Below are 20837 nucleotides of genomic sequence, written 5' to 3'. Positions count from 1 at the left end.
GGGAAAGAAGGAAGTGCATTTTCAGGCAGCCCATCATGAAATGACTGCCCAGCCTGGATCGGGGGCCACCTAGGAGACATCCCTGCCTCCTGTAGCTCATTAGGATTAAACGCTTGCTGCTGTACACCCATGATGGTTAATTTTGTGTGTCCACTGGTCATGTGCACCCAGACATTTGTTCACATGTTACTCTGGGTGTGTTTGGGAGGATGTTTCCAAATGAGATGAGCTATCTGAATGTATATGGGGCGCGGGGGGGGGTAGTTCATCCAGTCCATTGGAGGCCCCAACAGAACAAAAGGCTGAGTAAGGGAGAATTCACTCTCTCGCTTGGCCTGTCTTCCAGCTGGGACTGCCACCTTCACTTGCCTGTGGACTTGGCCTTGGACTGGGACTTTCCCCACTGACTCCCTTGGGTCTGCCAGCATGTCTTGCCGAATGCCAATCCTAGGATGTCTCAGCTTCCATGACTGAATGAGCCAATGCTTTACAATAAATCCCTTTACATACATACGTATATATGTGTGTGTATATGTATACACTATTTTAAAAAATATAAAATACATAAATATTTATATATACATATATATAACCCATTATTTGATTATCTGTAATATATATTACATATACATAGGACATATTGTACATTATATATACCATTTCTCTAGAGAGCCCTGACACCACTTCCTTTCTGAGCCTGCGCTGATGGGCTCTGAATTCAAATCACCAATGTGGACACCAGAAGACCAATGACACACATCCAGTGATCGGATCTTAATTAGCCCCAGAGACTGTGAGAAACGGGAAAGCAGCTCAGCCTCCCCTGGGTGGGCAGGAATAAGCATCTGTCCCGCCAGAGCCAGGGTGGGGTGGCCTCTGGGATGTGAGGCCCCGGAGTCCTCCGTGTGCCTCCGTCCAGCCCACATGGATCTTGCTGTGGCTCAGGGGCCGGCAGAGGCAGTCTAGCTCCCGTAGGCTCTCCCGAGCCCCCAGGTGTTCAAGGCAACCTGATGGGGCGTCTACTCAGCACCTCCCTAATACACAGGTGTCGGGAGGAGGAGGGCAGTAATTGAGTGAGTGTGTAGTGGAGTTAAAAAAGGAAAGCGGTTTTTACCCGTGGCTGTTATATGATCGAGACGGCTCATAAAGATGGAGCAGAACAGGAAAACACGGTGAATGTACCACCTCATCTCCCGACCAATTAAAACATATTTATTACACATTGGATTTTTAAATGTGCTTGTATGGGTCCATTATGGAAAAACTTCAGAAGATGGTATTTTGGAAAACACGGATTCGGTTTCACAGGCGGCTGCCCGCTGGCCATGTCGCTTTGGAATCCAAGAACACGAAGAGAAAGGGGCGAGGCAGCATAGGAAGCCCCCGCAACCGGAGCCCAGGGTCCCCTGGTTCGTTAACAAATAGCTTGATTTTGATTTTTAATTGCTCGTGTAATCTACACTTCAACATTGTCGTAATGGATGTTTATTTTGGTGATTTAGAACATGTAACACTTTCTGCTCTATTCAAATGCACGAGTATAAGCATTTTCCAACTTCTTTGTTCTTTGATAAAAAGGAAATTGATCTTTATCTGGTTACCATTCTGCCTTTTAAACACAGCAAATGCTGTTTCTGAGGGGGGCTGGCGGTGTGATGTTTCCATGGCTTCTGTCATTTTCTCCCTTATTCTGGGAAGTTTCCGGAATGCCTCTGTCCACAGCCCTGTCTTGCTTCTCTCAGCATCTCCAAAGACTATGGTCACACACCTCAGAAGTTTGTGAAGCAGAGGAAGTGGAAATTTGGAGGGGAAATAACCTTTATCAGGCTTTAAAACTTCAAAAAGCGGTATCCGTTTGCATCCACCCGTGTTCAGTGGGACTCCCGCCAGGTTTGGTCCTGCTTTACTGGAAATATTCTGCAGAGTGTCTACCATTGCTGATGGGCCAGCTGATGAGAGTCGGGCCCCACGGGGTCAGCAAAACTCCTGGTTGGGAGGCACTGCATTTTCTTTCCTAACCCACACTGCCTGGGAGGGCAGACTCTGCTGCGGTGAGCCACCAGCCACATCGTAAGCTTGACTCAGGGGCCTGGGTCTACAGCTAATAAAAGGACAGTACACAGGACACACATGGCCAGGTGTCCACACTCCTGCAGACAGCCTAACAATGGGTGCCCCAGGAAGTGGACTGCCTCCCACTTCCTGGCATCTGTGCCCCCTCCTTCCCCAACTACCGTCACAACTTAACCTGGGGAAGAAAGTGGACATCAGTGTGATCTCAGAAGGCCAGATATCTGAGCTGCCTTGTCCTGAGACCGATCACTGGGAAGACCTCACTGAAAAGGGGACATTGGTGCTAAACTCTGAAAATGAAGGAACAAGCCAATGTACCTGTCTGGCAGAGAAGTGCAAAGGCCCTGAGGCAGACATTCAGGAACCCCTCACTGAGCTCTGGGGGAGAGAGTCTCCCATCTGAAACTGTCATATCATGGCTTCCAATGGGCTCACGTGTACAGGTTGCCTTTCCAAAAGGACCACAGGTTCCCCGGGGAAGGGTCCATGTTCCTCACTGCCCTTGTCCCCTCCAGGCCACCCAGCACAGTCCAGAGACTACAGGAAGAAGGTCACTCACTTATTCTCAAGTTTGTTCTGACATTCAAGCTTTCAAATAAATTCATCATGTCCTACTACGTGTTAGGGGCTATGGTAGGCCCTAGGGTTCTAGAAAGTACAGCGATTAAAAACATGGACAATATTGCAACCCTCACATTTGACTTGGTGGGAGACAAACAGCGCCTAAGGAAATGAACCACTGAACTGAACAAGATAATTTCAGGAAGTGCTAAGTTTAGGAAGAAAATTGAACAAGGGGCAAGAGGGATATTTTAGACGGGATAATCAGATATGGTCTCTCTGAAGCGCTCCCATGCAAGCTAAGCTCCCGGCGACCGCCTGGAGGAAGAGCGTTCCAGGGGGACAGCACGGTGGGTACAAAGGCACTGCAGTAGGAATTGGCTCTCTGCACTGGGGGAGCCCAAAGATGGCCATGGGGTTGGAGAGAGATGAAGATGAAGAATGACGCAAGATGGGTCAGATCCCACAGGGCCTCAGGGCCTGGGGGAGGGAGAGAACAGGTGCCTCGTCTCAGCGGCTCCCTCTCTGCGGTGGATGACTCTAGGAGAGAAGGGCTCTGCCGGCTGGGAGGGATGGACGATGGTGAGGCTTAACCGTGCCTCGGCCATGAATAAAGATGGCAGCCCACGGCTCGCTGCCCCCCGCCTCCCCCCGTTCTCAGGGCTCCCCTCTCAGTGTCAGGGAGATTTGCGGGCACCAGGTAAGGTTCCAGGTGAGGTCCTCCTTCTCTTTAACCACACGCTGCACATGAGGCCCACATGCACTAAATATCCTGCACAACCCTGAGCTTTATTGATTCCTGGGGAAATAGACCACAATTATTTTTGAAAATAGATGGCATATTTGTCTATCCTCTGAAGCAGCTCATACTCCAATAGATAAAGTGTCAGGAGAAAAATCAAAGAAAATGGAGGTGTCCATATCTCAGATAGATTTTTTTTTTTTTTTTTTTTTGGTATTGGCAATGTGCAAACAACTAGCAGAAAAGCTACAAAAAAAAAAAAGAAGAAGAAGAAGAAAGAAAGAACGAAAGAACAAAAAAGAAAAACAGAAAGAAAGAAAAGAAAAATGACCAAGGGACAAGGCACACAGACCTCCAAAATGTCCTCATTTCAAAGTGCTAGGAGGACGCAGAAACAGGAGAAATGACCACGTGGTCCAGCAGCCCCTTCACCTGTTTGATTAAGAGCACCTCCACTTTTCTTTTGAGGGGACTCAGCGCAGAGCCAGTCCTCCATCCCGGGCACTGGGTTGCTGCCACCAGTCCGGCCTCTGGTGTGGGTCCGGAACCCCAGCTGGGAACCTAGGAAGGGAGCTCCCCTGTTCCCTTTCATACTCAGAGTCTGAGCCTGGCTCTCGAGCTTTGCACCTGCAGGGCCCCTGGTCAGTGCCAGGGCACGAGGGGTCCTGCTCCATTACACACATCACCAAACCGACCCTGCAATCATGACCAGGCATCCTCCTCCTACACCCAGGCCACGGCGAGGGGGAGTCTGTGTCTACCCGCCCAACGCGGCTCAGGAGGGAGGCTGGCTGCGCAGCGACGAACCGGGGCGGAAGGACCCTACGGGGTCCCCCCACCGCAGCGGGGTCCGGCCTGGCCCACGGAGAGCGCGGCGGTGCTGGTGGCAACACAGGGGGTGACCCGGGCCCGGGAGCGTGGGCCCCTGCTGGACTCTGCGCACAGCGACGTGCCCGCGCTTCTCACCTGTGTGTATCCGCAGGTGCACCTTTAGGTGATGGGATGTCCGGAAGGTCTTCCCACAGTACGGGCAGTCCTTCATGGCCGAGCCCAGGCTCCTGTCTCGAAGCAGCGCGGGCTGCTGGACCCCGGCGGCTCTCCCAGCCTCCTCGCCGATGTCTGCAGCGGAGAAGAAACGTTCTCACATCACTTCAGCACGTCAGAAGCTGTTCGCACCAAAACTGCTAACACCACACAAAGTTAAACATGTCAATACTACACCTGTCTATTTCATTCTTTAAATCTGACAGAATGCTGACAATTCATGTATTTTCTTGTTATTCTCTTAAATTATTTCATCTTTCCCATCATCATTTTAAGCAGCATATGGTACCTTTATATTGAACTGAATTAAACAAGAAAAGAAACAGCTGTGTCAGCAGCTGGTTTGATTTCTTCTTTTGCTTAGCTTCTATTAAATATTTTTTTTCCAAAAGTTTAAAAATGTTGGTGTTTGTTGAATCTGATTAATTTGTAATATGGACTAGCTGGTGAGAGCTCGCTATAAGATCGAAATCACATTTGCATTATATCTAGCAACAAATGGGGAAAAAAATGTGTCTCGGCCGAGTCCCGAAGACATGCAGACATACAGTTATTTTGGGACAGGAAAGACAATTATCCACAACTGATCATTTCTTCCTTGTAGAGCTTGGTATCCATCGCGGGCTGCTGTAATCTTATGAAAGGGAGAAGAAAAAGTATGGAAATGCGATTCCACAATTAGCCCATGATAAACATATAGTGACATATTCAAAGTCATGTGCAGAAACTCAGCTGCAAAACTCCCATAAACTTTGAGCCGAGCAGTTAAATCTTTGTGCAGTGACTTGAGAACTTCCTCTGTAAAGTATCAATACAAATTTTCCTTCCTGCTGTTATTTGTTATGTAACCCAAACCATTAGAAAATGGAATAAAATTTACATACGGCTGCCTTCTGCACAGAAATGATGGGACATAATAGTAAATAAAACCGTGAAAATATCTAGTGGTTGGAGGATATGTTATTGCAATACCCGAGGCCCGACATCGCACTGCCAGAGAGGCGACATTCAGGGAGCAGGGTAGGAGCCAGGAATCTGCAGCTCTTGGGAGGGGAGGCACTGGAGCCCTCTCCTCGGGCCTCCCTGCAGAGCTGGAGGCTCACCCCTAGCACAGAACGCAAGCCCCTGGGGCTGGCGGGGTCCTTGATGCCACTCCCAGCCCACCCTCTGGGCCCCATGGTGGATCGGCTAGGAGAACAAGGGGACCTTCTCAGATAATAAGCAGACCTATGAGTTCTGCAGAGAAGCAGAATAAATAAGATTTGTACCTTCCAAGCAATGGAAAATGCAAATTGCTTTTATTCTACAACATCCGTTCCTGGTGCTCTCTGCTAACAGCCAAAAGGGACAGACTTATAGGCCGTGCACAAGATGAAGGCAATCACATTTAATTCTTATTTGGATGTTGGCTCCAAGCAACCGTGGAAACCCTTGGCTTCAAGCATCCTCTCTGCATTTGGGTTAACGCACAGCGATAGCATCACCCTGGAAAAGTTCTTTGAAGGTGCACTTTTGATCCCATGCTCTTCAACTCCTCCAACCAACCTTGGAAGAGCTGTTCAAAGGGTCTGTCTGCCCAGCAGTCTTTGCCCTCATAATTTTGCATGGATAACAGGACCGGGTCTACAGGCGTCTAGATCCCAACCCACCTAGCACCAGCTTTCTGGTCAACCACATGAATGTGTTAAGGGGGTATTGAATCGGGGTGGGTGGCACAAAATGATCTATTTTGCCACTTCATGGCAAACCAGTGCCCCCGTACAGTCATAGTGGGGTGCTCCACAGCCCACAGGTTAGGTCCACCAGGGGCTGCTGCCCAGGGAAACAATGGGCAGATGTCAACTTCAAGTCAACCACAACTTGGGTTGAAATAGTTGGAATGCCGTTTCCCACTCACCCTCCCACCTCCAACCACGCCAACCCCAAATGTGTTGCATGTGTCCCCCCAGCATTCTTCAGCTTTCCTTTTGTGGGATTGTGAGGTCAACTTAAAATCACAAAGAGCCAACAAAACAAAGAGGCAGCCCATGGAATGGGAGAAGATATTCGTAAATGACACCACAAACAAAGGGCTGATATCCAAGATCTATAGAGAATTCCTCAAATTCAACACCCAAAAAACAGATAGTCATGTCAAAAAATGGACAGTATGCCTTCTCCAACGAAGACATACAAACGGCTAACAGACACATGAAAAACTAGCCATCAGGGAAATTCAACTCAAAAGCACATTGAGATACCACCTTACACCAGCTAGAATGTCTTGTTAGACAGCAAACAAGTGTTGGAGAAGATGTGGAGAAAGGGGAACCCTCCTACAATGTTGGTGGGAATGCAAGTTGGTGCAGCCAGTTTGGAAAACAGTGTGGAGACTCCTTAAGAAATTAAAAATAGAGCTACTTATGAACCTGCAATTGTACCACTGGGTATTTAGCCCAAGGATACAGATGTAGTGAAAAGAAGGGCCACCTGTACCCCAACATTCATAGCATCAATGACCACAATAGCCAACTGTGGAAAGAGCGTAGATGCTCTTTAACATAAGAATGGATAAAGAAGATGTGGACCATATATATAATGGAATACTATTCGGCCATCCGAAAGGATGAATACCCAACCTTTATATCAACATGAACAGGACTGGAGGAGATTATGCTGAGTGAAATAAGTCAAGCAGAGAAAGTCAATTATCCTATGGTTTCACTTACTGGTGGGGCATAAGGAATAACATGGAGGACATTAGAAGAAGGAAAGGCAAACTGAATTGGGGTCAATCGGAAGGAGAGACAAAGCCCGAGAGACTGTGGACTCTGAGAAACAAACTGAGGGTTTTGGAGGCGAAGGAGGTGGGGCGTTGCATGAGCCTGGTGGTGGGTATTAAGGAGGGCACGTATTGCATGGAGCACTGGGTGTGGTGCATAAACAATGAATCTTGGAACATGAAACAAATAAAACAAAATTAAGATGTTAAAAAAAAAAATCACAAAGAGCCTGATTAAAATTCCGCCAAGTGCTCCCTGCAACAGAGTTAAGATACCCTATTTAAGGGAGGAGGCCAACAGCTGTCAGTTTGAATTATAAGCAGAACTAAGTGCCCCGGATGTTGGCTTCAGGACAGAGGTGGTAGGCAGGCGTGGACTGTTAACATTTAATTCCTGCAAAGCCCCATGTTGCACCACCTGCCCGAGAGCCCCTTCCCCAGAGCCTTCCTCCAACAGAGCCCATTTGTGAGCCGTGGGAAGGTAGGAGGGAGAGAGCATGGAGGACAAACTTCTACTGTGGTTTTCGGTGAGTCCTTGTCCAGGGCACATGATAGACCAATACAGAGATATGGCCCATGTTCCAGTCGGGAAGTTTCTACAGAAGCTGAGGATGAGAAGGGCCTCACTCTATGTCAGTCTAAGTGATGGCCTGTATCTGTTTCCCTTTTATCTTTCTATCTTGGACATGTGTGGCCCCATAAAAAGAATAAATTTGTAAGATAAACAGCTTTCTTTGCAGATTTAAGAGTCTAATTTTCACTCTACACAGAAATGGTGTTTTATTTTTTGTTTTGTTCTGTTTTGTTTTGTTCGGAGGGCCATAAAGCCTATGGCATTTACTCTTAGACTAATCCAACTAGAAAAAACAAACTCTGAGCTACGATGAAGGGGAGTTGTGGGTGGTCCCAGGAAGTGTCCGAGCGGCTGAACGCCAAGGACAACCGTGGCTGAGGAAGCCTGGTCACACCACACCCTCGAAGGGCCTGTGTGGGAGTGGGTGCCCGAGCCCGGATGGGTAGCAGAGAGCACGGTGTGCCAGACTCGGTCCAACCACCCTGGGAACCCAAGAGGACTCCTTCTCTGCCCAGAGTATAAAAGCACAGAAGGCTGTCCTCCTGCGAGGCTGCCCAGAATGGAGCCCCCAGGCTTTCACTGTGGTCCCACAGCGCTGGTCGCTTCATAGGACCTGCTTAGAGATGGACCAGCCTTCCCAGCCTCTCCAGGACACAGGCAGTAGAAAGGAAGATGCATCATAAAAGTCACATTGTCATCCTTCCTTGGACCATTTATGGATTGGTTTCAGCTTTTTTTTTTTCTTTTTAAGTCCTTTTCCTAAAACCGGCAGTATCTCTTCTCCCCGAGCAGACACTTGCTCTAAGTGTGTTGGATAGATGGAAAGTGGTCAGCCTCAGACCTGTCATCTACTCCTCCTGGCTTATCTGTGAAAGAAAGGCCAGTCCGTCCTGCTGACTCCTAGAGGCTGGGGTGTCCCCAGGACCAGGCATCTGGCTGCAGACTGAGAGGCCAGATTTAGCCTGGGTGGGTTCTAAGCCTCATGTGATGGGGAAACGGCAGAGAAAGAACTCCAAGGGCTCCTGTTTCGTTTCTTGACCCCATTAAATATGAGCTCTATTCTTCAGAAACGGATGTCCTATGTGGATACAACAAATGATACTCCAGAGGGACACAGGGCATCTGTGTAACCCTTCGAGAGTTTTGACTTAGAACAAGTGAATTGTCCACTTGAATCAAAACCCCCACAAGATTTCTCCTAGTCCTACAAGCTGATATTGGCTTGCTGAGAAAGAGAAACTAGACCTAATCACTGCAAGCTACATTTCAAGTATCAGTGATTTGGGGGGCGAGGGGACATAAGACAAGGCCTTTCTAATTTTGTCATCTCAAGGTCAGACACCATGCCTCTCACATTTCCATCTGCTTATTCTGATCCTCCAAGTGTACAGCAAGGTTGGCCTAGATCAAGGGGACGTTAAGGTGCATTGCCTCCCTTGCCCCCCTTAGCATTCACAGGGGGAGGGTGGAAGAAAGGAAGGCCCAGGGGGATTAAACACAGCACGGAACCTGTTAGAAGCCTCGTCTCCTCGTCTCCTCGGCTGAGCCACAGACCGGCAGCCTGGATAGACAAAGAATCAAATGCTTAGGAAGACAAACAACTTTCCAAAAGTTAAAGCCTAAACACACAAAAAATACTACCAGCCGCTGTCTGAATCCATCCTCGAAGTTGGCTATCCAGCTGGACGTGAATATAATTTGAATTTACGGGGCCTCATTATACACTTAACCTTACATATATATGTCTGCAGTGTAAAAACTTAGTTAATGAAATAAATTTGTATTTTAAGGGTAGATTTCCCCCCAGGTTCTCTTTAAACACTGAGCTTCCTTGGTACATATTTAAAATAGGCTTGTTTGCCAAGAAGCCTGGCTTGGGAGTCAGGAGGTGGCATCTTTTCCTTCTGGGTTCCTAACCCTTGGCGGTCCTCGGGTAAATCCCTTCGCCCACCGCCTGCCCTGGTTCCATCTAGCCCAGAGGATGGATCTCCCTGACCCTTCCCCTCCAGCTCCCTGGACTCCTACAGTCCCGTCTTCTAGGCTATCTTCCCCCACTGCCCAGCCTAGCCTCGTCCTTAGCCAAATGAGAGACCAGAGATGGGTCTCAGGGAACTGGGAGGGAAAAACCAATGAAAGAGACAGTCAGTTCCCCTAAATAGTCCCCCTGCCCCTATTTTCCCCAACCTCGTTTGCAGTAAGCTGAGATCAGGTGGCAAGTCCTGGCCAAGAGCTGGGGCCGACGCCTTGCCCTCCCTCTCTCCCCCTGCCTCGGTGGCCTTGCAACACAAGGGCTGGGGTGGCAAGAATCACAAACGACGGGGCACCGAGTCTCCAGAGGGCTGGCAGACACCCCATGCCAGACTTTGCACCAACGAGAGAAAGCCATGGAGATTTGGAGAGCCGTCATCATCGGAGGCCACCGGGGACAGCCCAGGCAGCATCCTCCTCTCCTGGTCAGGGGCTTAGTCCCAGTCCCGCAGGCGGTCTCACCGACTCACAGAACCGGCCCGGGGCGCCTGGGAGACCAAAAGGGACAGAGCGGAGACAGAAAACTGAAAGCAAAGAGAGGGTTCCTCTCAAAGTGTGCATGTATGCCTGTTCTCACTCCATCCTGCCAAGCTGTGGCCTCAGCCTTCACGAGTCCAGAAGCAGATCTTGGAAAGACTTCCGTTAAAAGACACGACAAGGCTGCTGAGCCTGCTGCGGAGTCCACGCAGGGACCGGAGAGATCTCGCAGGGACCGGAGAGATCTCCCGGCAACCGCAAGCAGCTAGGGGCGCTGTCTGGACACCTGAGCACTTAGTACTTCATGACACAAAATGCCGTGGCATTTTCATTTCTAGGGAACTTCCTGTGTAACAGAAAATGCGTTTTCCCAGGTGAGTTGTGTAGTTAATTCTGAGAGTCTGCCTTGTGCAAAGAGCATCTCAGAAGCACGGCTCTCGCTTCATTAATGAAGAAGAAAACTATTTGGGGAGTCGAAGGGGTGAGCAGAACACGGAAAAATTGCATCTTTTTTAATTCCTTTGCCCGCAGATACCGGCACTTTAAAAACAGGAGAAAAACAAAAACAAAAACAAAAAACTAATGCCTTGAAGAAGGTCCGAGGGAATGTATATACCTCCTCTCCAAAGCTTAACACTTTCCCTTGTTTTGAAAACTTTTAAAATTAACAGACCCAGATAGAACAGTGATTGCTGTGGTAGTGATGCCTGGTTCAGGGAAGACTTCCTTTTGGTTTAAAAAATGATTTTAAATTAGTGGTATGCAGAAAAATTGGAACGTTTCTGCAAATAATTCTGCTTAACTCTTGGGAGATGAAACTTGCGTCCCGAGTCAGTATTAATCTGGTGTCTCTGGTTCATCGGAGTTCTCCGTTACGATGCCATATATAGTCATGTTAAACAGTTAGGCATTACTATGGACTGGTCAAAGTATTTGTTTAAAGAGAGAGCTATTTTAGAAAAGGATGTCCACTTGTGGAAGGTCAGTTCCCTATGGGCTCTTAGGACTAGAGCCAGGGCAGGGCTCCCTGGCAAGCCTAGCACATGGGAGCTGAACCCCGTGCAAAAAGGGGGAGGGGGGAGAGGTGAAACATTCTCTGCCGCTTCCTTTTCTCACCTTCAACGCAAGCTCAAAACCGTGCAGAGCTCCATTTGCTTTTGGCAAGACAGGATTTCTGGAATTGGGGAAATAGGTCATTAAAAGGGCTACAATTTGGAGAGAGAGAAAATATAAGATACTAGGATCTCAAATAGCTTCTCTAAAGCAACATTTTGATGAGTTAAGTGAAAATGAATCAGAAACACATGGATTAAATTTCCCTTAAAATACACAAGGGCTTCAAAATCAAGCTCTGCGGGCCAAATGTGTTTCTGGTTTTACCAAGCCTAGAGCCCTTCTTAATTGTCTGGCAGGGGAGTGTGTGGGACACCCCTGCTGGTGATTGGGCCACCCATGGGGTCTCTTCCCTTTGGCACTGAGCGACGCTGCTGTTGACAACCACACTGCCAGCCCTCCCCAGGCCCTCGGGGCCGGCGATGGGCAGGCGCTTTTCGTCCCCAACCTGGGGGCTGTGACTGACCGTGGCTGCGGCAGGCAGCATGTGGGCCTCCCAGAAGTGACCTACAAGACATTATCAGTGGGATGGGTCTCACTGGGCTCTGCACACCCCTCTCTTCCCTCAGGCCCGGCCAGGGACCCGAGAGGACCCATCCCAGAGACGGTGAAGGGGACCAGTGCAGAATGGGATCATCTGTGAACCCAGCCGGGTGAGGAGAACCAGGCAGGAGACTGAGTCTGGGGTCGGGCGGCCCATGGGGAGCTGCCACCTCCGGAGAAAAGCCGGGTTATGAGCAGACGGGCAGGGCACTGATTCTACCCCTAACTCTTCCTCATGGCCTGCAACCCCCCTTCCTAAGTGCCCCCCACAAATGCACTGACCTCCTCAGACCCCCGACTGTACTCCAGCCCATTTTCTGTTCTCCTCAAGCTCTCCCAGCTGGCACCCAACTTAGAGTTTTGCTCCTGCTGTCCCTCCACCCGGGATTCTCTTTCCCCAGAGCTCACAGGGAGACCCATATTCGGGCTTTGGTCCCAAAGGTGAAGGGGTCTCTGATCACACCATCCGAAGACCTGCACACCTCCTAAGGCCCCACATGCACTTTCTCTGGCTTCTTCCTTCACAGCATCCAACTACCACCCCTTGCAGATACGAAGGGACCCATGCATTGTCTGCTTACCACCTGTCCCCTCCCCAGAACATGGGTGCACACGAACATGGGCCATTTACTGCTGTGTGGCCTTGTATTTGCCGCCTGTGGTAGACCCTCAGCTCAAAGCAGGAGCTCCACACACACTTTTTTTTTTTTTAAACTGTACATTTTTCAATAAAGAATCAGAGGAGGCAAACAAGTTGAAATTCGGAGGCCTCAAGAGGGAGACTGCATTGAATAGCCTGGGAGAACCCGACCCAGGGCAGCAGCAAAACACCAGAAATGCGCCCCAAGGGCTCAGCATCTTAAGGGGCTGGAGTGTGATGCCAGCAGAGTGCACAGGAGGTCAGGGGCATGCCAGAAGCCTTCCTGGAGGAGGTGGGCTGGGCGGGGGAAGAAACTCCCAGCTCCCTCTCCAAGCAGGTGGAAGGAACCACGAACACACACTGAGAATTAGCAAGGCCACAGGTGGGTTTTCTAGAAGATGGAGACATGGTGCTAAGGCGCCATCCACTATTTCCCTTGCCCACTTTCTGGCTTTTAAAGAAAGATCTCACGGGCATGAGAAGAATTAGCCCCCCTTATGCATAAAGAGAACTTAATCGGTAGAAGAATACAGTGAAACAGATATTTTTAAAGTAATCCATGTTCCAATGACTCTTGTAGTTATTGTAAAATATTTGTTATGCCTTTTTTCCATCATTTAAATGAAGTACTCCTTTCTTAAAAAAAAAAAAGAAAAGAAAAGAAAAGAAAAAAGAAAGAAAACTGTAGAAGCCTCTACTTTCAGTAAGGCATAAATTCCCAAAAGATTTCTACATCATTTATTTTCTTAAAAAAAAAAAAAAAAACAACTATAGCTTTTAAGATCCTCTTAAGATAATTTACAGCCCCTTCATTTGGTTATTGGGGGGGTGGCGGTGGGGAGGCTAGGGAGAAGACCAGAGAAGATGTCTTTGGCTGCTGGTAGGTTTCAAGGAATTCTTACCAAAATGACATCGACCGCAGGTTGGACTGATCTTTTTTAAAATGCACTTGGTCAGTCGCCATAACTTGTGGGGCTGAGTTTTCTCTTGGGATCCGAGTGCACGGAAAGGAGAAGGCACGATTTGGAGATCACGTCTCCCCTGGAGACATGTTTTGCCATATTCTTTTTTAAACAAAGAAGACATCTTAAGCACCTTGCAATATCTTTCATTTAATCGTTGGCAGAAGGCAAGTCCCCGATGAACGCTGGCCTGTGTCTTTCTCTTTAACCAGCTGAGTGATCCAAGCTTTTAATATAGCCGTTCCAATTATTGTAAAAGTCATCTAGTACCTTATAACCACAAATATTGACAGTTTATTGCACAACACATTCCTGACATTTGAAGGTCACACCATACATAATACATACTCTTTTATAAAAGTGTCTGGAACAAAGAGATACATGATAAGCAATTACTTCTCCCGGCTTGTATGTATGTACAGTGCGAGCTGACTTGAGGTTGCTTGGGAAGAACACGCACCATTTTAAATAATCTATTGAGGCAGCATGGAGGCAGTCATGATGGATAATTATGAAATGGCTCGTGGACACGCTGCCGTCGGATTGGCTGGCCGGGCCGTGGGGTCTGGGCGATTCTCCTCCTCCAAGCTTCAGGTCACAATGCCACTTGGCCGTGGAGAGCCCTGCCTCACTTCGCCCTCGGCTTTTCCCCGCAAAGCCACCAAGCATAACGGAGTCACAATATGTTCTTGTTTTTCAGACCAGTCCGCACGCAGCGGAAAGGAATTTTAAAAATCCGCCAGGTCTGCTTCAAGGGGAGCCCTCCTGGCCCCCCACCTCCTGACCGTGGCCACAGCCATCACGTGGCCGCTACGCTGCCCGGCCCCAGGACCGTGGCATCTGCAAGGATACGTGGCTGCCAGGCCCGGGGAAAAGCCGGAGTGTGGAGGGTGCTCCAAAAATCTGGGACAGGGCAAGGCCGTGCAGATCTCCAGAGGAACATTCTGAGCTAGAAAGTGCCTTACACTGTCCCCTCCTCCGTCTCATCCCTACTTGTCCTTCTAGCCCTAAGTGTGACAGAAAGGGTCCAGCCACACCCTAAGCAGAAACGGTTCCCAGTCCAAGGTTTCAGGTCAAAACCAAGTTCCACCAATTCTTAGAATTGGGATTCTGGGTGAATTACATAAAACCTCTCTGAGGCTCGGTTTCCTTAACTGCAAAACAGGGGGCAGACATGACGGCTCATAGCATGGTTCCTGGTGCAGGATATGCTCCAATGAATGGTAGCTTTTAATAGGAATATTGCCAAAGGGACCTGTCCTGTGCCACGGTGGCATAGTGGGGACAGCAGAGGCCTGTGGCTTTAGGGCTCTCCTCTCCCCACGAGCCTGCAGCTTTGGAACCAGACACATGCCCAAGGTCAGGAATGACAGACAATGTTCCTTTCCTCAAAGTCCGGGGTGGTGCAATTTCCCCAAAGCTCTGAAGATCTAGGAAATTCTCTCAAGTTAACAGAGAAAAGCAATTCAGGCTGCAGGCGAGCCTCACATAGATGACAATCTTTAATCACAGATGACGCGGCAGGTCATTAGAACCTACACCAGACTCCCTTCCAAATAATACTAACGGCTGCGGTTTGAGGAGGAAAAAAAAAAATACACACACACACACACACACATAAATGCAAATACATATATATATATATATATATATATATATATTTAGAACGGTATTAAAATAAATAATCAGCAAATTTTCAAGATAATCAAAAGGGCTTCAAAGAGTAATTTTATTTTGATTTCCAGAATGAACGCCCTGAAATTTAAGACACGGGACCAAAATGATTTCTATAAAGATGACGTGTTTATTAGCATTAAATCCCAGGGAAGGGGGCTTCCTTATAAAGAACACATTTTTGCATCTGAAAGGCATGCCTATTAGAATGTGTGTGTTTCTTTAAGAAGCTATTCTGTTTTAGAGGGTAGCGGGTAAGATAGGGCGTCACATGATCCGGAGGTTGCTATGGTAAATATGCATTTTTTATTGAAGAGTAAACAGTGGCAGAAAACAAGTGTCAGTTGCCAGCTCTGAAGTTACTGCCATTTTTGAGCCTCACTGACTTCTTCCAGCCCTTTTAATTTGAGAACCTTTATCAGAAAAACACTATCACTGAATCAAAATGAAATATTTTTTGAACAAATGCTAAACCTTTCAAATCCCTGTAATAATAATTACTTTGGATGACATATAAAAATTAGCAAAAAAAAATAATAATAATAATAATAATAATCTCTCCTGTTTTGTTCATCTCAGCACATAGATCTTTCTGGAGATCTGTTGTTCAGCGGGTGCAACTCCAGAAAGCAAAACCTTTGGCCTTGGCTCCGGCCACAGAGCAGAGGAGCCAAAGCTATGGCCGAGGCTACCCCACTGTCCATTCTCTTGGTACCTGCAGGCAAAACAAAGCCAGACGCCCTGGGGAATGGTCCTTCCTGTCCCGTGTCCCCATCCGGCGAGGCAAGGCTACTGGAAAGGCAGTGGACGGTTGCAAATATGGCTAAGGCACTTTTAGCAAAGTTTTCACTGTTTCCCCTCTTGCGGGAATTGGGAAGAGCCTGGCAGTTCTTGACATCCGCTCGGGTGACCTTACCCAGTGATGTATCGGGCGTGTTACTGGAGAGCAACCAGTTCAATCCTGAGCGAGGCTTCCTCTGCTTTTCTGGCTGGGGGGAAGAGCCTGGATTTCGTTCTTTCCTGATACCAGCTTTCCTTCCAGATGTGGCTGGCGGAGAACAAGGCTGCGGTTCCTCTTCCTCCACATCTGGCATGTAGTAGGTGACACACCGCTCTTCACCCGACACACGAGCCCGGGAATGGTTCTTGAACAAATGAACTGACCCTAGCTCCCGGCGGAACCAGCTTCCTGGGTAGCAAGCGTCCTCTAACAGGAAGGTCAAGCCTGCTCCTTCTTCCTTTGATCGCAGATAAAAGTATCAAATGTTGGCAAATTTCTCAAAGGGAACTTTCCAGACTCTGCGAATCCCACAGACGCGTCCAAAGGAATCCCACTAGGGGCCAAGGAGCAGACTAAGCAGGACGAGGGTGTCGTGTAAGGAGCCTCCAGGGAGGAGGGGTGGCAACAAGAAGCCTCGTTTCTGGGGGACGGGGACAGCAGGCCAGAGCAGGGTGTCCGCGAGGCCTCCAGGCTGGCTCGGAGACTGCCTGGCCTGAAGGGACCAGCTCCCGACACTGCCATCTGTTGGACTCCAAGACCTGAGTTCAGGTTCTCCGTTCTGTGATTCCCGAGCACACTGTGACCCCTCTGTGAGCCTTGGGCCCCTTGTAGGTACAACTACATAATCATTGGATAATGGTACATATCACAAAGGAAATGGAGCATCTCATGAAATAGTGGCTTTGCAAAGCCTTAATGCCCCTGACATCCCACAGAGTCGCCGTGGCAGGGGAGGACCGTCACTGGCTTCCGGTCTGGCCCTGCCACTCCGGGTGCTGGGCAAATGTTTCCGAGGCTGGCCCAGCCTCCAGTCATGGTTTGTAAAGTGGGAGGAATGGCACGTACTTTGCAATCTCTTGCAAAAACCAAATAAAATAGTATGAGGAAAAGGCATCAGGTAGATTCTCAACGAACAGTCCCCTCCTCCACCGAGATCCCAAACACTCAACAACACAGAAAACCAAGAGAACCTGGCAGGTAATGGTCCATCGAAGGGGATCACCATGGGAGCCTGTCAAATGGCCAGCACTTCCCTCCCCAGGAATTCCCAGGAGGATTCACACTGCCAGACTGGGACGATCATGTCCCCCGTGCCAAGTGCCACCAGCCAGTGGGGTGGGAAATCCAAGCACGAGGCTCCATCACGCCTACATTTTCTAGTCCCTATGTCATAGTTTATACACCCCCTGTCGTCCAGGCACTGCCTAGACATGACCAACTTACTCCAAATGTCCCTTTGAGGTGAGCAGTGGGGCCAGGGACCGGAGGAAAACCTCCAGGGAGGTAGAGGACTGGGATGATGGAGACAGAGGAGCAGACAGTGTCTTGGGAGGCTCAGGCCTCCCCAAGCTTCACTCCATCTATCCACGAGACGGCCAGTATTAGGGACGATGGGCAGCTGCGTCTAACCGTCTCTGCCCTAGCTGCCCACTGCAGCATGGAGATTGGAGCTCACACTCCTTCTGACCAGCCCGGGCACCGTCCTGGGAAAGGACACCCGAAGACGGAGGAAGAGCCTTCAGTTGTCCTCTGGGCACAGGGCGGTGACCTGGGACTGAGTGTATGACCTGAGCTGGAAACTTCCCTCAACAAGGCTTAGGGGGGCCCCAACCTGGCCTGCTCTGGATCTGTCCAGAGGTATCCCCAGAACATCGTGAGAATCCCGAGCCCGCTCTCCTGGCTCTGGAGAAAGGCGAGAACCTTTCTCCTGATGAACCTCGGAAGCTCACCCGACTCGGGTCCCACTTCAAAGCACAAACCCCAGACTCCACAGGCCCACCACCACCCCCTGCTTGTCTGATTCATCCCACTCGATCTTGAGGGTTCCGCCCCAAGGACATTTCCTCTGGGAGATGTTTTCTGACTTTGGGATCACCCCAGAACCCAAGGCTCACAACATCACCCAGAGTCTGGGACTTGGTCCACGAGCATGATGCCTGCCTCATTTCGGATGCTCCCTCTAGAAGGTCCACTCTTTTAAAGGCTGGGACGGAGTTTAGTTTTCTCACCTTGGTGTCTCTAAAGCTTCGCAGCACAGAACAGGTGCTCAGTAAATACCGAGCAATGTGTAAATAAAGGAAGTCATCGTTTCCTTTTAAGTTCTTGGCTGGCCTCTGCGGACCTGCCAGATGACATCGCACTGCAGGCTGGTGGCCTGCGCTGGGGGGGATGGGCCGCAGCCGGCTCTCCCCCGAGGGGAGGGGAGACCCTGAGAGTCTGGCCTCTGCAGAGCCCCGCCTCTTGTCAGTCCAGCCACTTACCCTGGGGTGTCAGGGTACTCCTCGGGCCTCTCCTTGAGACCCTGCAAGGTTCCTACTGCCAGAGCCCGACTCCCATCAAGGGGAACAGAGCCTGCTCACCGGAGCTGCACCTGCCCCATTTGCTGTTCAAGACTGTTCACAATTTCTCTTGTCCCAAGGCCTTTCTTGTCCACGCCTGCCCTGGCCAGGACCCAGCACCTGTCCGCACAGACATCAGACACTGGGTGTGGTTTGAGTGCTCCAGGAGCCCTGTCCTAGATGCTGGGGGGCAGGTAGGGGGGGCGTGATTCAGGGAAACAGAACCTTGGGTTGCACGCAAGAAGCGGGGCAGGTGCTGGCCCCGGATGGCTGTGCTGCTGGGAGAGCAGAGGCCACGCCCCGGGGTAGCGCATCAGGCCGTCCGTTCTGTCTCTACTTCTTGCTGAGTGTCGGGGCCCGAGGTAAGAGTCTGCCCGGACATACGTTCCTGGGGAGGAGAGAGGGGGGGGTGCTCTGCACACACTACCTGATTGGGAAAGAGGGCTCTGCTTCCCCATCTGTGGGATGCTCCCTACATGCTCCTTTCCGTCAGCCTGGAACCCTGGCCCTGCAGGTGCTCAGAGCCTCCCAGCCCCTCCCCTGTCCCCCTCCCAGCTCACCCCTTGGTGGGCATCACACAGGGGTGACTGTTACGCTCGCTTCCCCCAGCAAATCTTTGGTCTGTCTGGTTTTCCCTTGGAATCCGCAGCCTCTAGCCAGGCGCCTGGCACATAGTAGGCACGCGGTCTTTTTTGGACAAACAACAATTTGACAAGGGCGACGCCACGTTGCTAGATCGGATCCTGGTGACTTTTCCTTTCGCATGGAAAATCAGTTCCCGTGTTCTCTTTGGAGACTCTTCCTCAGGAATATTCCACGCAGGGCTACATTTACAACACATATCGTCCTGTGATGCTAATTTCTCTCCCATAACCGAGAGAGACAACTAAGTGTTGCAAGGTTATTCAATACTCCTGCCCCTGATCCTCTGACTTCTCCTTAGGGGAAAATTGCACAGGAATACATTTCCTCATCTGTATGTTAAAGCATGGTTATAATCCACCTACCATGATTGCAATTTTGGGAATCAAAACGGAGATCCAAACAGCAGTGTGATCTACATTTTAGCCACATACATTATAATAAATTAAGTCAAAGAAAGAGTTCTGCATTAACTCTCGGTCTATTCCCTTAAAACCCTGGAAGAACAGCAGAGCCGCCCTCTGGAAGGACGGCTGCCCGCCCAGCCTCGGGCCGCCACCCTGCCGCTGCCCCACAGCCCGGAAGGGGAGGTGACCGAGCCAGCTGCCAGGTGACAGCGGCGCTCAGCCCTGCGTGCTCCGAGCAGTGACTGAATCAGGCTGTGCACCACAGGTTCGAAGGCACAGTGCGGCTGCCTGCCATCCTTGGCCAAGGGCACGCGGAAGCCTCTGGAAAGTGGCAGGCAGTGTGGGCGGCATGCTGATGCAAGAGTCTGACGTGTTCGGACCCCGGAGCCGGGGACTTGGAGCCGGAGACAGACAGCACACGGTGCCCACCACCTTCATGTCCTAGCCTGAGTCCTTATCTGTACCTGGACCTCTGTTTCTGCTGCCTTGAAATGTGGGGACAGCACTCAGGGAGGTGGCAAACATCCATCACACAGAGCGTCCACTTGCTAAATTTGGGTTCAGCGTTTACAAACGTGGGGCATTTCACCCCTAGCTTCTCCGGGGAAACTAGGCCCACCAAGGTCCCCAAGAGTCATGGCTGTTGGGCTGGGCAGAGGGGGCACCTCCTCCCCACCAGGCCCCTCCCTCTGCCCTGCTACCTGGCTGTCCCCACCCTGCCGTTGCCAGACACCCTTTCCACCCCTAAAGACGGCCTCAGTAACCTCGGTTGAGCAAATAAGGCAGAAGCCTCCAGACTAATTCCCATAATTATGATGGGCCTATTATTTCAAAGCCAGCGATGATTGTGGGGTCAGGTGCTCAGAGGAAGAGGGAGAGAAACATACTTTAAAGTGATAGCAAATATCCTTTGATTCTTTGCTATGATACCAAACTGCATCCAGAAATGCCGAGACATGCGCTCACAACCTTAGTCAGATTTCAAAGAGGGCTCAGCGGGAAGGGCAGTGATGAGAGAGAGAGAGAGAAGGAGCAAACGGGGAGCTACGATGTTTAAGGCCCCCTGTCCCAGGGCAGGGCTGCTGGGCCGAGCAAAGGGGGGACACTGGCACCCGCTGTGCCCGCCACACTGGCCTGGAGGCCTCATACTCCCCACACCTGGCGTTCAGCTCTTTCGAAGGCAGGGAACGGCCAACCTTCTTCTCCCTGCCTTGTTCAGTGCTCCTGCCCAGCCACGTTCCCTGGTCTCCCGGCACA

General features: G+C 50.1%; 1 protein-coding gene across 2 annotated transcripts in view; it reads right to left on the bottom strand.

The window, feature by feature from the left end:
- The window catches only part of ZNF536 (zinc finger protein 536), a 422886-nt gene that overhangs the window by 151239 nt on the left and 250810 nt on the right, over positions 1 to 20837 (bottom strand). For both annotated transcript variants that reach the window (XM_044256239.1, XM_044256240.1), the window contains exon 5: positions 4343 to 4495. In XM_044256239.1, coding sequence (XP_044112174.1) covers positions 4343 to 4495 — 153 coding nt within the window. The remainder of the gene's footprint in view (positions 1 to 4342; positions 4496 to 20837) is intronic.

Source organism: Neovison vison, chromosome 7 (genome assembly GCF_020171115.1).
Source record: "Neovison vison isolate M4711 chromosome 7, ASM_NN_V1, whole genome shotgun sequence".
NCBI lineage: Eukaryota > Metazoa > Chordata > Mammalia > Carnivora > Mustelidae > Neogale > Neogale vison.
The sequence above is the reverse complement of the archived record's forward strand: the minus strand, read 5'-3'. Positions and strand labels throughout refer to the sequence as shown.